The sequence below is a fragment of the Corvus kubaryi genome, unplaced genomic scaffold (assembly GCF_017639235.1).
Source record: "Corvus kubaryi isolate FWS band 111438036 unplaced genomic scaffold, C.kubaryi_AGA036_p1.0 37396, whole genome shotgun sequence".
NCBI classification, from domain to species: Eukaryota; Metazoa; Chordata; class Aves; order Passeriformes; family Corvidae; genus Corvus; species Corvus kubaryi.
In genome coordinates, this window is record NW_024581135.1 from 18,028,931 (window position 1) to 18,043,966 (window position 15,036).

General features: G+C 36.7%; 1 protein-coding gene across 12 annotated transcripts in view; it reads right to left on the bottom strand.

The window, feature by feature from the left end:
* Window positions 1–5,679: 5,679 nt before the first annotated feature.
* Window positions 5,680–15,036, bottom strand: part of COBLL1 (cordon-bleu WH2 repeat protein like 1) — a 79,296-nt gene continuing 69,939 nt past the window's right edge. For all 12 annotated transcript variants that reach the window (XM_042040677.1, XM_042040680.1, XM_042040686.1 and 9 more), the window contains 4 exons: window positions 14,709–14,794; window positions 11,748–13,360; window positions 10,937–11,119; window positions 5,680–8,220 (listed from right to left, as the gene is read on the bottom strand). In XM_042040677.1, coding sequence (XP_041896611.1) covers window positions 8,134–8,220; window positions 10,937–11,119; window positions 11,748–13,360; window positions 14,709–14,794 — 1,969 coding nt within the window. In that variant the 3' untranslated portion in view covers window positions 5,680–8,133. The remainder of the gene's footprint in view (window positions 8,221–10,936; window positions 11,120–11,747; window positions 13,361–14,708; window positions 14,795–15,036) is intronic.

Below are 15,036 nucleotides of genomic sequence, written 5' to 3' on the forward strand. Positions count from 1 at the left end.
TTTAAGTTGAAATTAATGAGCAAGTAGGTATCATATCCTTAAGGCTATAAGTTCTTTTGTTCACTGGCCAGAGAACTGCAAAGATCACCTGTGAATCAGATAATCACATCTGTGAATAAATAGGACTTAGGAAGGTTGTATTCAGCTGGATATTTGTGCTTTAGAAGCACCACACACTTTTCTCAAACTTTGATCTTGTAAAGAGTAGGTACATCCTGTAGGTGACTCGATATAGCAAATAGCAAAAGGGGACAAATTAAAAAAATAACTGTGTCTAAGGGAAAAAAATCCTCTTCCAAAGATATTGAAGGAAATGAAGCATAAGGCATGCTCAGACCTACATATTTGTTTTGGCAAACCTTGATGACATGTAATTGATAAAACAGCAAAAGTATACAAGCCTCAAATGCCTATGGCACAACTCCTGATGTTTTGTAAGAATATGAGTGGCACAGAGAGCATGAATGGGGATTGATGAGTTAATGTCTCTTTCAGGAAAAGCATTGGAGAGGATTAAATTAAGCTAGCAAGTAGAAGTTCACAACAAACAAAAAATCGTTTTTCAGACAGTGTATCATTAAGTCAAAGAACTCTGTGTCACACAGGAATGTGTCACTGTTCAAAATTTATGGGAGTTGAAAGAATAAGTTGCTGAGCTCTTGAACAAGATTATTTAAGACTGTTAAATACATAGAAATCATCTTCGCTTTGGCATTCTCAGAGCTAAAAGTTGTTGAAGGTTTAGCATACTTAGGGGTAAGTATTACTTTGTGTATTTTATAATCTTATGTTTTTCCCTAGGCACATACTTTTGATCATTGTCAAAAGCCAGATAACAGGCTAAATAAACCTTCAGTTTGACCCAGTTTAACTATTCATCCTTTATGGTATAAAGCTAGAACAGACTATTGCTTGAAGATACAATGATTAATCACTTGTATTCATGTAGCAACTTTTGTGTTGATACATGGTTATGTCATCCTGATCAGTTTTCCATTTTTATCTAAAGCAGCCCCATTCCTTTAATCTTTCTTGACATGGTTTCTAAAGGTCTTATAATTCTTGTTTTATTCTCTCACCCAAATTGCCTTCTACTATTAGATAAGCAATCTAAAGAGTCAGAACTCAATCTAAAATATCTTCTGCTTTTAACTCCTTTATTTTTCACTTGGAGATTCGTTTGATTCCTGCTTATGTTGTTTTTCCCACTGATGATCAGGCAATTCACATTTCACATCACCTCCAAACTATGTTTTTGAAGTAATGTAATAGTTACACAAGACACACCTACTTCCTTTTCCTGAAAATATGGTCTAGCAGACCCTTCCTGACACCTTTTCAGCCTTTTATCTTTAGTTGGCACCAAAGACTACGCCTTTTAGGTCTATTGAACTTCCAAGCACACCTGACAGTCTAAAATTTTTTTTTTTACTTTGGAAATTTTCTTTAAAAGAACACCATACCAGACACAGTTTGAATAACAAAAAAAATTAAACTCACCATTTTCAGGTAGAGCCTTGCAGCCCACCTCCCTCTCTCAGGGTTCCTTTTCCTGATGGGCCAAGCCCTAGGTGAACTTCATACGTAGAGCTTGTGCCTGTGTCTCATGGTAGCTTCTGTTAAAGCTCTTAAGAAAGCTCACAGTAGAGCTCTGGTAGAGCTTACACAGATGCGTAAGAGGGGTGCCATGCAGTTACCAGCACCTACACAAACTGGGATGCCCTCCTCTTTCTACCACTCAGCTGATAAAGGGAGACTCAGGTAAACAGTGCCTCTGGCACCTTTCTCTCCTCAGCACTCTGGAGATGGCCAAAACATGCTGGAAGAGCTGGTGCCACCAGCAGCTCAGCTGCCTTCTGACCATTCAAGAGCCACCCTGGCTGCTTGACTGTGAGGCACCTACCTGTGCAGCTGCCTGGGTGCCCCTGTTGCTCCCAGTCCTCTGCAATTTAAAAAGGAAGTTTTTGCAACCGACTTCTTCAACCTTGGCCTCACCTCCTTGTTTCACGTAGGTGCTGAAGTTTAGAATTGCAGCAGCTTGGCAGTTGTAACATAGGGATTTCCTTTTTGGTACGTGCACTTTGTAGCTGCAGGTGGCCAAACACACTTCAGTTAGGGGAATGCAAGTGCTTAATTAGCTTTTAGCAATTGAAGCAATGGAATAGTGTCTGCTGATGGGACTAATCATGCTGTTTAACCAAAGGTGACCAATTGCACAGTTGCAGCTCTTTCTGCATTCCATCTCCCCATTTAGTTCAAGTATTTAATTTAGAAAACTGTAATCAGCTTAACTATTTGAAATATTATTTTTATTGTATTGTTGATAAATCAGAGCTATATAAAGCCTCAAGCAAATGTGAAATAAATTCATTCTTTCTTGCTTTGCCACTTCAGATTAAGTGTGACTATATCCTGTTAGACTGTAGCCTTACTTCTTGCTCAGGATCACATGGGGAAAAACAAAGGAAAAAGAGACATTAAACAAACAGGCAGACAGACAAAGCTGAGGAGAAATGATGAAATTCTGAGTCCAACTGTAGTTTCATAATTTTTTTTTTAACTAGAAATATTTTAACCATTACTAAGTACTCTAGTGGTTAATGTACACCAGCACTAGCACACTGAGTACACTCGTATTTGCAAACAGCCACTGTTGGCCAGATTTTTTTTTAATAACTTTTTTAGGTGCAAGTTCTGTGGACTGAACTCCCCCTCTGCCCTGAGCCGACTGGATGCTTCAATTCCTTTACTCCTTTGGATACTCACTACCACATACACAAGCCCAGTCTTTAATATTCCAGTTCCTTTAACTATTATGTCACTTGTGAAGATTTCCTTGGATGTACGGTGTTTTAGCATGTTCTTGTTGCTCTGGCTGTGATGATATCAAATGTAACAGGCAAAGCAAGGTCTGCCCTGCTTAGTACTGAGAACAACTGATAAAATAGATGAAGAGGCTAAAGAAAATTCATTCTATCAGAGTGGAAGACTAGGAATTTCTGAAGAATACACTCTAATCTTGTCTTAACAATAAACAGCTTACATATCATGTTTGTTATTTGTGTTAACAGTGACCCAATTCTCAGTAAAACGTGGGCATCAAGGATATTGTATTCAAATGAGTAAGGGTGAACCTAAGAATTAGCTTTCCACCCTACCCCTAAACTCCCGTTTAAGCATTATTTGGGAATGCCCAGACACTCATGGAAATCACCAAGCAGATTTGTTGAAACAGAAGGCAGTTGTTCTTCACACAGAACAGCTGCTATCAACAAAACAGCTACTAAAAATAACACTCATTGTATAATCACAAACTGGTAACAAGCAAACATCACTGGCATTTGTGTATAATGACACTGCTATGTTAGTGGCACAAGACTGTTCTCAAAGTTTGGAAAGTTCACAGAGGAATTACCAACTTAGATTCAAATTAAACTCAGGGATTCTTTTTGGCACTAGAGTTCTATTTCAGTTGGGAATGATACAGCCCTTGCCCCTTCATGCACAATCACTCTGAAATAATACTACTAATGCTACTACTAAGTTGAAATTTCCTAAAATTTTTAGTGTCCTTTTTGGATATATGTATTTTTCCTTTTCCCAATGCTAAGAGATTTTCTTCCATCACTAAATTAGCAAATGTGGAACATCTGCTCAAGAAAAGCATCCAGATCAAGTAAAGCAAAATTCCTTTTATCTCTACCTCATCCCTTCTCCTTCCCCCTCCCACTATTTTTTTTTCCCTTAACTGTCTTGAATAATTTAGGAATAACTTAGGCTATTAACAGTTTTGGTGGTCTTTCCAGGGTGATGGAGGGATGTGAGAAGGGAAGTGTTCATCTCTTTCACCTGAACACTAGCTGTTGTACTGTTAGTGAATGTGAGGTTTAATACAACTAAAAAGAGAAGATTATACATCCCTTCAAAATATGCTCTTTGAAGACATAAACCCACCCAAAAGTAAAGTGTTTGTGTTAATAAGTAGGAACAGCTGACAAAAAATAATGCGATTTTATGTACAATATATTGCAATAGACTCTTGACGCAGACTTTGTGTTAGTTCCCATGCCACATAGCTCTTTCAAGGAAGACCAAACAAAACTAAGTGTTTAAGTTTTTAACAAACAGTTTCCCATACTTGCAAATTTCAAGTCATTTTAACAAGGAGACCTTCCCTCTCACCTAATCAGCTACCCAATCAGAAATTTTAAAGAAAAAAAAAAAAAAATCCATCTTAGCTGTGATTTTCAAATGGATTGTATAAAATAGTCCCCACAGAAGGCATGCTTTTCAATTAAAAGCTGTGAAACATTTCCACTGATATTGCTACAGCTTTATCATCAAAATAGACTTCATAAGCAATCTGTCTACAAGTGATGTTTCAGCTGTGCTGTCAGCAGCCAAGCACTAACAGAACACCACATCTTCAGAACCTCAGATCATTCACAGCACCCACAAACAGTTTGGGGCCTGTGATTACAGCAGTTCCGGTCCAAACACACCATTCTGACTTCAGCCTCACATTCAGTTACCACAGACAGACAAATTAAGATGTGTGTTCCCTTCTGCTAAGAGTTCTATTTGTTTGGCTACCAATCCACCTACTTAGTCATTTACATTTAGTCTTCAAACTAGTTGTAGTTGTCCAACACCTCATAGGATGCAGTCTGGCCAAGCATTCAAGGATGTGCACCCTACTGCTCAACAGCACTTTTTCCTTGTTTCCATTTAACAGAAGTATTTCAAATGTTTTAGCAACTGTATATTAAAATAGGATTCTAAGCAGCTCCAACTGAAAGTGTTTGCTTTCGCTGGTAACAGCTACTTGTAATAAACAAAGTTAGAATTATTAGCTGCTGTCATGTGTGATACCATGCTTCTTGGTTCATATCAACATAATTTTCATGTCTTCCTTGGAGATCATGTTGTATGCTACAATTACACGTAGCTGGAAAAACCAGGGCACTGATTACTGAATATACACCCCATAAATGGAGACACTGAATTGTTTAACATCTTGCAGTTGCAAAGTAGGAGAGCTCTTACCTTGGCCTTACAATCTTTAGTCACAAGAATATTTCCAAAAGTTATCTGGTGATGCTGTCCCAACAAAACTGCTCCCTTCTCCAGGTACATCTGTAGTCTTAATTTTATTCTTCTGCAGAATAAATTAAAAAGTATTTCTTCTATAATTACTAATAAGATCTTTTTTAGTACCTACCTCTCTTTTCTTTGCTAGCCCTCCTTAACTTATGAAGCCCTGGAGTCTGAATTGTGCACCGTGCTACATGGATACCTGGTGCTTCTTCAAAGAACTTGTACCAGTAGGTCATAATGCACCTTCACTGGGGCCTGCTATTTCATCTGGACAATTACATTGCCATTTCATTTACTTCAGTATCCTTTCATTCCTAAACATTTTGACTGCCATGCAAAATCAAGGGGATTATAAGAGGTATGGCGTAACTAGTTGCCTCCTGTTGGAAGACATCTGTGATACATGTTGTCAAACTAAGCATTCTTGGGCTCAAAAAAGTCTGTTTACCCTGCATGTAAGGCATTCACAACAAAAATTTACTGCTGTCTATCTTGGGCTTGCAGTTACTAGAAACGCTTAACTTGTTACTTGAGCAGAAATGTTTTCATGGTTGAATAATGAATAAACACATCAAGCTCATCAAGAGTTTCTCTGGTAGAATTTAATAAAAGAGTGTAAGAAAAAAAGCATCCCTAGAAATATAATAGCAGTATTTAAAAATGTCTTACATACACACGTTGGAAGAAGAGGGAAAGAGAAAGTTTTGCTAAACAAAATTGCCAGCTAGTAACAAAAAGTCTCATTGAAAAGTTTCACAGTACTATAGCACGTGTAGACATTTCAGTTAGTTATCAAGCAAGTTCAGTTACACAAAGAAGAAACCCTAAAATTCAAGCAAGGTGGTTTAATCTCTGTTACATAAAATAGTATTTGCCTTCAGGAGTTCACATGAAAAGGCAGTTTATTTTTAACATATGGGAGTAAGAAACAGACAGTATACAGTTTTGTAGTCAAAACTAAAGAAAAGAACAACATACAATTATTTGAGCTTTCCCCAAAAGAAGAATAATTGGACTCTGTTGATTCATTTGAAAAAAGTGAAAGATTGTATATATTTGTATTAGCACAGACGAAGATTAAAGTAATTTTATGACATAACTTTGGTCACCTTGGCAGAGAATACCAAGGTTTGAAAAAAACCCTGTAACCCTCACATACCCAAAGTACAAGGAAGAGACTCTTTTCACAGTGCAACCTCTCTCTGGCGGTTACAGATCAGCATGTTGTATAAGAATACCTAAAACACAGACTTCAAATATCGCAATGAGCATAGACTCTAGAATCCAGGGAGCAAGTTACAATTTTCAAGTCTGTCCCTCAAGACACAGTGAAATCTAGAATGCAAGCCCCAGTTGGAAACTAGAAAAGCCCCTGTATCTTTTATCTCACTACTTTCAAGTGAAAGTTGAAACTTTCTTTCACAGTCAGACCCTGAACCAGATCTTCTGAACTACGATGTGAGCTTCCCCCACCCTTGGAATGAGCTCTTGATTGGAGGCAAGAACAAGGAGGAGATGGAAGTGGTAACACACATTGACAGGGGAATAAGATACAGGAGAGAAAACAGGAGAGAACAGCAATGAAAAAACGTTCATCAGCTCTCTTTATGAATTTTTATTTACTAAAACATTCCTTAAAGGGTTTCAGCATTAAGTTAACACCATAACTTGAAATCAGTAATTGACTCCTTACTAGGAAAGTAATTAGACCTCTTTGAGATTATTGCACAAAAACCTGGCAGCAAACAATTTGAAAATGCACATATAGATCAGTTTCTGAAACTGAGTTACATAATGTTTCTAAAGTAAAAAATATATATATTGTTAAAGAATAGAAACTAAATACAGTTGCTTAATTTTAAATCAAGTCCAGCAAGAAAATATTTTAATATGGCAAGTACCCCAACACTTGCTGCATGCATCCATAATGTAGCTATTTCATCATGACTGTGATCATATTTCCATCCCCTCCCCAAAATGTATAATCTTGACAAGAAACTCAAAATTGATATAACATGAAACACTTTCTTTTAATATATATTCCCATTTTGGTATTTAATGCTTCATCTATAAATAGATGCTCTCTGACACAAGCATGATTTCTGTGTTACAGTGCTGTTTTAATATTAAAATATTTTATATGAATAAGTCCAAAGCAGTTCATTTTTTAGTTATACTTCCAGTGAAAAAAATATATTCTATTTAATTAAGTATCAGAACTGGAATTTGTATTTTATTAGTGACTATGTGTTGATGACTACTTAAAGATATAATTAGTTCACAAAAAGTATTGCTTATCTGAGTACTAGGTAAATGCTATATACAGATATTTAAAGAGTAGTTGAGAAACATCATGTAGTGCTACTGTTAAGAAAAGGTTTTGAGTAGTACAAAAATTTCCAATAATTTATGTCCTGATTTTTTTGTGTGTGTGCACGCTACCAGGAAAAAAATGACAGGAGAGTAAAAAAAAAAAAAACCAAAAAATCCCACATATCCCAATTACTCTCTGCTAAAGGAACAAATCCATCTATCATTTTTAGACATTAGATTCAGACATAAGATTTCTACTAATTAAAATTTTGATTTAATAAAGTAATATGGAGGCAGCATGTAGTAGATTAAGGTTCTTACAATCTGTTAAAGTAATATACAATTGAAAACTAATTATTTGAGCTAAAACTTTTAGGTTGCTTCCAATCTATAGTTTCAGCATAGTGCTACATATAGTTCAGTCTTGAAGACTAAAAGCAAGAATCTGCAATTCTCATTCTATCATAAGCAAAGCTCACCTACACCTCATCTTAAAACATTTTAGCAGCACAGTCAACTTTATAAAGAGAAAAAGGCAAAATACTACCATAATTTACATATTCTAATAATCTTTTCAAGGCATCAAAAGGCACAGATTGAAATTCTTATAACCATTGACAAAAATATATTAACATATACTTGCATTTACACTTTCAAAAATTGTAGTTAGTATTAAGTTGGCCTATGAAGCAGTAGTAAAGTGCAAAATATTTGGTATAATATCTAGGGATTAGCCTTAGCTTCAGCGGAATACAAAGGATTAAGCCTGGTTCTTCCATTGACAGCTATGGTGTTTGATGGAGGACCAACCTGGGAGCAGGGAGGGGAAAAAAAAAGAAAAAGAAAAAAATATTAAAAAAATGCGAACGTAAATTTCCAGATTTTTATCTCTCTAATATGTTACACAGTGTTACTTCATTTAGTGCTTTTCTCATTGCAATGGAAGACCTCCTATATGATTTCTGAACTAAGCATATATGCTACAGAAGCAGAAAGAAACATAAGACATTACTTAAAAACACATTTTTTCTTGACAAAAAATTTCATGTATAACTATTCAAAAAATGCATAATTTTTAGCCCTTTTCCACACCTGGTTGCAAAGAAATACTTGAAAAATATCACTAAACCAAACACTTTTTATTAAATATTGAATAGACCTGATTTCTTACTAAATCTTCTAACACTCCTGTATACCATGGTAATGTTTCTTTTATCAGAAGCAAACCATCACTTTTAGCACAGATAGCCAAAGCCTGATTTTCAGTGGAACTGCACAGCCCAACAGCTCCAACTAGAGTTAATGGGAGCTGTAGATGCTCCACAGCCATGAGAACCACATACCACAGCACACAGTTTACTAAACATGATGAAAACATTCTCAAGAGAAAAATGATTAAAAAGAAACCTCACTTGACCCATTTTAGGTTAGTAATTACTGAGGGCCCTATTGAACAGGAAAGACCAGCAACATAAAAGGCCACAGATCTCAGCACTGCATACTCACAACACATTAAGTAAAACAGAGGGTGAAAAAAATTAAGAACTTGGCAAGTGGTGCCAGGATTATATTTTTTAAATGACTCTCAGAGCTGCAAGAAGGGAGAGTGTGGGGTAAGAGGTAAAAAGAGAAGCAAGCACCTGATGGACGTCTCTCATAATTCAAATGGATCAGATTATTACTCCTTTTCCTGACTGCAGTATGATACTGAAAGCTATGAGGTGTATGCATTCTCCAAGTCCCCTCAATTCTCAAAAGCACTTTTGGGTGCAAATAACTTATTGATACAAAATGCTTCATTTCTCTGTCCTACTACTGCCAGTTCTCCAGGTTAAACATAAAATGAGACCATGTTTTTATTAAATTTGCTGTAGGCCAAAAAAATCTCCTTCTGCTGTCAGACATACCTGTACCACAGCATATGCACTCTGAAAGTGAAAAGAACAGCATGTACAATTTTATGCTTGGCAAAACTTCAGTGAGTTCTTCACTGCATTTTATTTGTGTTCCAGGGGTTTTTTTAAAGCCTGGTTCAGGTTTCTGTGCTGCAGACTGCTCTTCTTTATGGTTACAGCTTCTTCATTATTAGAATGTCTCCTTAAAAAGTACAGCCCTTTCATCACCCCAGTCTCAACATGTAGTTTACTGACAAAGCACATCTCCCACCCACAGAAGAGAAAGGGAGGGGAAAACCAATTTCAGTCATTATCTCTCTCCTCTTCCCCATGTCATTCTTGTACCTAGACTGATAAAGACTACATGGGTCAAATCTACACTAAAAACATTTCTATGAAAAGGAGTAAGTAAGTAAAGTGTCATATTATTCAGAATGTAATTATGCATTAGAAGAGAAAAAAATATATATGCAAATACAATCCAAACAGTATTTCTGGTAGAACAGATTTTGCCTCTAACGGATTCTGAACAATACAGCATTTTCTTAATTTTATCCTGCTTTTAATGTGATTGCTGACATAGAGTGAGAAGCAATTCTACAGTGTATCATAAACCATTTGTACTGACTAGAGATCAAAAACCTACATGAGCATGCTTGTAACTTTTCCAGGAAACTCAGTCTTCCTATTCATTGTAGAAAGGATGGGAGATCTACAAGCCTCAGAGGCTGTTGCACTGCTACGGTGAAACCAAAAACCTATGAAATGGAATGTTTCACTATCTGACCACTCACTGTGAGATTTTGACCCGAGGGAATCAAAGACTTCCATAAACAAAAATGTCCCTTGTATCCACCTACTATACAACATAAGTTTCTTTCAAGTGAAAAAGGGGAAAAAACCAAAAAAAGTACTGAATTTCTTTGACCTTCTGCAGTGAGAAACTATTCCTCAAAACAGAATGCAAAATACTAATGTGATGTCAAGAAAACTTTGTGAGACTATGATTGGTTGCAAACTTAAAACAGTACAGATTTTAGAAATGTGCACTGTTTTACACGATGAGAGATGTGTAGGTTAATTTTAGGAGAGACAATTTTTAACCAGAGGGGGTAGAGGAAGATGGTCCTTCCAGGACCATTGACAAAATATAGAGAAAAATCTTAGTTATGATGCCAAACAGATTAAGGACCTGATAAAGTCTAATAAATAGGAAATAGTCTTCAGAACTGTGTTATCTGCCTGCAAAAGGTTGCAGCCACTTCAGGTCTAGAGCAAAGCTGCTCAGCAGGTTTCTAAAACCATATAATTTCAAACAATGTAAATACAAACAAATCAGACTTTATGGACAAGATACTTAAGTGATAACCTAGAGATTTATATTTCATTTCAAGAAGATTTTGATTACATTTGTACTGTATCAAAATACAGACATTCAAAGCTCTGTGGGTGCATTCACCACTTTATTCTGCAAAACTGACCCTCTTCCCCATCTCCCTTTCCCATTGTTAAGAGACCTCTTGGCAGCAGTTTGTGCCAAAACTAACTGCTTTTAGAATCAGGCATTAGTATGGTAATTTTGAAGGAAGTACCATGAGTTCTTTGTTTTGGATGCAATGATGAAAACTCACCCTTTTCAATTTGGCAGCAGCTTCTCCAGAGCGGATTGCAGCCAGCAAGCTCTGGTGGATCTGTTCGGGGTCAGCGCGCGGGAGCGTCATCGTGGTTTGTCTCTTAGTGACAGGGTGTGGGTGGTCAGGGGAAGCACTTGACTGCGCCTGACTCTTCTGCTCACTATTCACATGGCTGCCTTTCTATAAAGGGAGGAAGTGGAAGGAAAAGAAGCCAAAAACCTTTAATCTGAATTAGTTATAAATGGAAATCTGAATCAACCTGACACAAGGTTGCATAGCAAACTGCTGCCATTCTAGTGTTCGCTTGATTCAAGACTTCAGAGATCAGCCACATTTCCAGCATAGCACAGTTTCTCTCTCACGTAATTACGCCAGCAAAACTTTTATCTCCATTCAAGCATGCTTGCGGCATGACCACTTGAAGCCAAAGAGAGCACACCACTCAGAATTAAATTTAAGGAATCAACACACAGAACTATAAAGAACAAATCATAAGCACTCCAAGCTTAAAAATAAGTATTACACAAGAGGAATAACTAATTAATTGACAGTTCTTTAAATTAGGGGATGCTAATTACGGCAGGAAAAGTTATTTCCGATCATCTGAATGATGTTGCTCTCATTTTTAACATTCCCTGTATCCCTGTACTTCATTATAATGCTGTGCTACTGGTGGACACCACAGGGTATTCTCCCTGTACAAATACAGAGCTTTCTGACCAGGAAGCAATTCAGAAACAAGACTTTACACTGGTTGCACTTGATGGCAGTGGATCCACAGTCAATTAGTATTAGAAATAAAGTTTACCTTATCCATTAGACTATTTTGTGACCCCGCTGTTACGGTCTGTAAGGAAGGGCTTTTCACTTCAGGCATGGAAGTAGCTGAGGAGAATCCAGCTGCCAAAGGGGCAGAGGAGAGTTCCACTGGAAATTCCTCTCTTGGTGCCTGGCTAGTGATTGTACGCGTCTTATTGAATGATTGTGACCTTTTGACTGCAGATGAGACAGCAAGAGCAAAAGGGGATGGTCTTGAACTGGAATATGGCTTTGGAACTGCAAAAGTTCTGAGAGTTCTTAGATTCAATGGTGCTGGAGGACAGGAGGGAAAACTTAAAAGCTTATTGCTTTTAACAGGAGAAGTGGAAGATTCAATGTTTTTTCCATCATCAACTTTTTCTTGATCTGCTGGAGGAGAGGGAATACTTGTTTTTTGTAAAGCCAAAGAAGTTAAATCAGGTGACGAGATTTTTTTACCCATCTCTGTATTCTTAATTTCATTTTGAATTGAATTAGGAGCACAAACTGTACTTCTGGCAACTGCAGATGTCACATAGTGACCGGAAGCTCTTCGTTGCATCTGCAGATAAAAAGAACTAGGCTTTGTTGTGGGACTTAATGGACTTAATGCATTTGACTTGTCCTGAGTCTCAGGAGAAGCATTTGTATTATCCAAACTTAGCAGCAGTGGGGCACACTGCTTGAAAGACTCTCTTTCCATCTGGTTGCTCTCAGTAGTAATCTCAGCTCCAGAGGTCACAGTATGGTCAGAAGTGCTGTTCACTCTCTGCAGCAGATCATTTGCTGCTGCAGCTTCATTTTGTGAACCAACCTGTGAAGGACCCACACTTTTTGACAGATGAGAAATTTCAGTTTGCACTATGAATTCTTTGGGGTCTTCCAAAGTAGATACCTCTTGTTCCTTATGATCTAATGGAACTTCTGATTCCCAGCTCTTCATCATTTCTAGGAATTTTGGAGGCACTATTTTATAAGTAGTCATCCCAATTTTTGGTATGTAATCCCTTGTAATTTCATTAGCGGGTTTGGGTTTAGGTTTGGTGTCCTGTCTATAAAAAGGGTGACCTTTTACAGGAGAGTCATCTGGAGTTTCTGCAGTTGTTTCTCGTGAAGCGAAGTTACTGCCATTTATACAGATGTGACTCTGGTCTTTCATTGGAATTACTCTTTCATGAGTAACTTCTTGTGTCTCAAGATTTTGTTCTATTGAAGTATCTTCACTCTCTTGATGCATTCCACGCATCACTTGAAGAAGGGGGTTCTTCTCATCTCTGTTGTGTTGAGGGACTAGTTCTCTAAATGTGGATGATTCAACACCTTGAGGAACAGTAATTTCCTTCTGTGTAGTCCTTCCCAAATTGCTATCCAAAGTCTGGATTCCAACATCCTGAGTTTTTACTGTGTCCAAGCTGGTTTGATTTGTTTTGTCATCTTGCTTTTCTGAAATCAGTTGAGGATAATTTCTATGACTTACAGAGATGTCATTTTCACATGCCTGGCAGTTTGATAGTCTGTCAACTTCAAGCTTGTTATTTTCTCTAAAATCTACTGTTTTAATTTCAGCTGTCTGAAGTTTTTTCCCTTCTTCTGTTGTTGGAAGGAGTTTTGTATCACTGTGATCTTTAAGTTAAAGAAAGGTTCCAAAATTAATACCAATGCCAAATCAAATGCCAAAAAAGAGTCAATCTTCCTCATTACATTCTATGTATTTAATAACAATGACTGCTTTTCACTGATGCTAATTTTTCCTTAACACTTTTAAAGGCTATTTAAAGATGTAAATATATTTGACTAATATTGCCAAATAATTGTATTCTGATTCAGGTACTTTTCCTTGATAAACAGGTTACAGATGCCATGCATCGACTTAATAGAAAAAACTATTCTCAAACAATTTAAAAAGTGCTAATGAATTTCAGTTCATTATATAGGCATCAGTGACTCAAGAGCTCAAGGACTATTCAATATCGAGTTAGATGCAGGTTTTATTTAGTTCCACACATTTGTGGCTTCTGTCCTTTAGTTTTAATGTTACAAATCTTATTTGTCAATTACGCCTTATGTATTTGTACAAGGAACAACTGAAAAACATTATGGACAAGAGCAATTTGGCAAACCTATTTTTCCTACCCTTTAGGTGGTCTGATAATTCAATTTTCTACTCCTAAACTAAGCATGTGATCAAATCCCAAACACATGAATATTTGAGTCAAATTGTTTTAAACACAATATTGGGAAAAATTAAATTCTTCAGAAATAATCATTTGGAGTGGTATTCTGTAGGGAAAAAAAATCCTCATTTCATGTATGCTATAAAATGGCAGTTAAAATTTATATCACATATAAACAGGACTTGTGTTGTTATGATTTATTAACAGAGGTATACTGAGTATAAAAGACTATAGAAGGCCTAATATATAAATCTGAAAATCAGTGTCACAAAAGAGTAAAATAAATCAGTCAGGTCACTAAATCCACAGGAAAATTTATGATCCATTAGATGCACAGGATGTCATCATTTTGTTTCAGATCAGTGTGTCACTTTCTTTTATTTGTGCTTAAAAATATTTGTATTTTCATGCAGAAAACTCACCCTAATTTCATAAGCAAAGAACAACTGATGGCTTCTTCTTCCCCACAGGGGTGTGGCAGCCATGTCACCCCGCGTGGCAGGATTACTTTTGTGTTCAGCTTTCCCCCTCCTCAGCACTGTCCCACCCAACCATCCTACAACAGCATGAGACAGCTTTGACTACTGCTAAAACAAAAGTATATTAAAAACAAACCCCAAAAAACCAAAAACTGCAGCCAATTTTTGCCACTTCATCTCAAAGAAAATACACTAGAGCTAGAGAAGGTGTAAAGAAAATAATCTCATTATAACAATTCAAGAATTGACTATATAGCCATTTCTTCAAAGGAATAGAAAAGTTCAAGCTTCAAGTATTAACAAGTGGGAACTACTCACCATCATTTTTATTTTGAGCTAAAATTTTAAGCTTCCCGTCTGTTTGAAATCCAGCATCCTCACTGCTTATCTTAGTCTGTAGTCCTCTGCAAAGCACAACAGTACATTAAATATGCTGGTATCATTCATTTCAGTAAACACAAGGAACGATGCAAGAGAACTGGCAATATTCTCCAAACACAGATGGACAAAACAGAACTGCTCTGCCAAACACTGGAATACTCAACAGAATAGATTTCTTTTTTTTAAAAAACAAGAGGAAATGCTGCCATGGTATTTTACCAAAATGACATGCAGCTCCACTTGCTTCTGTGTAAGCAGATGATCT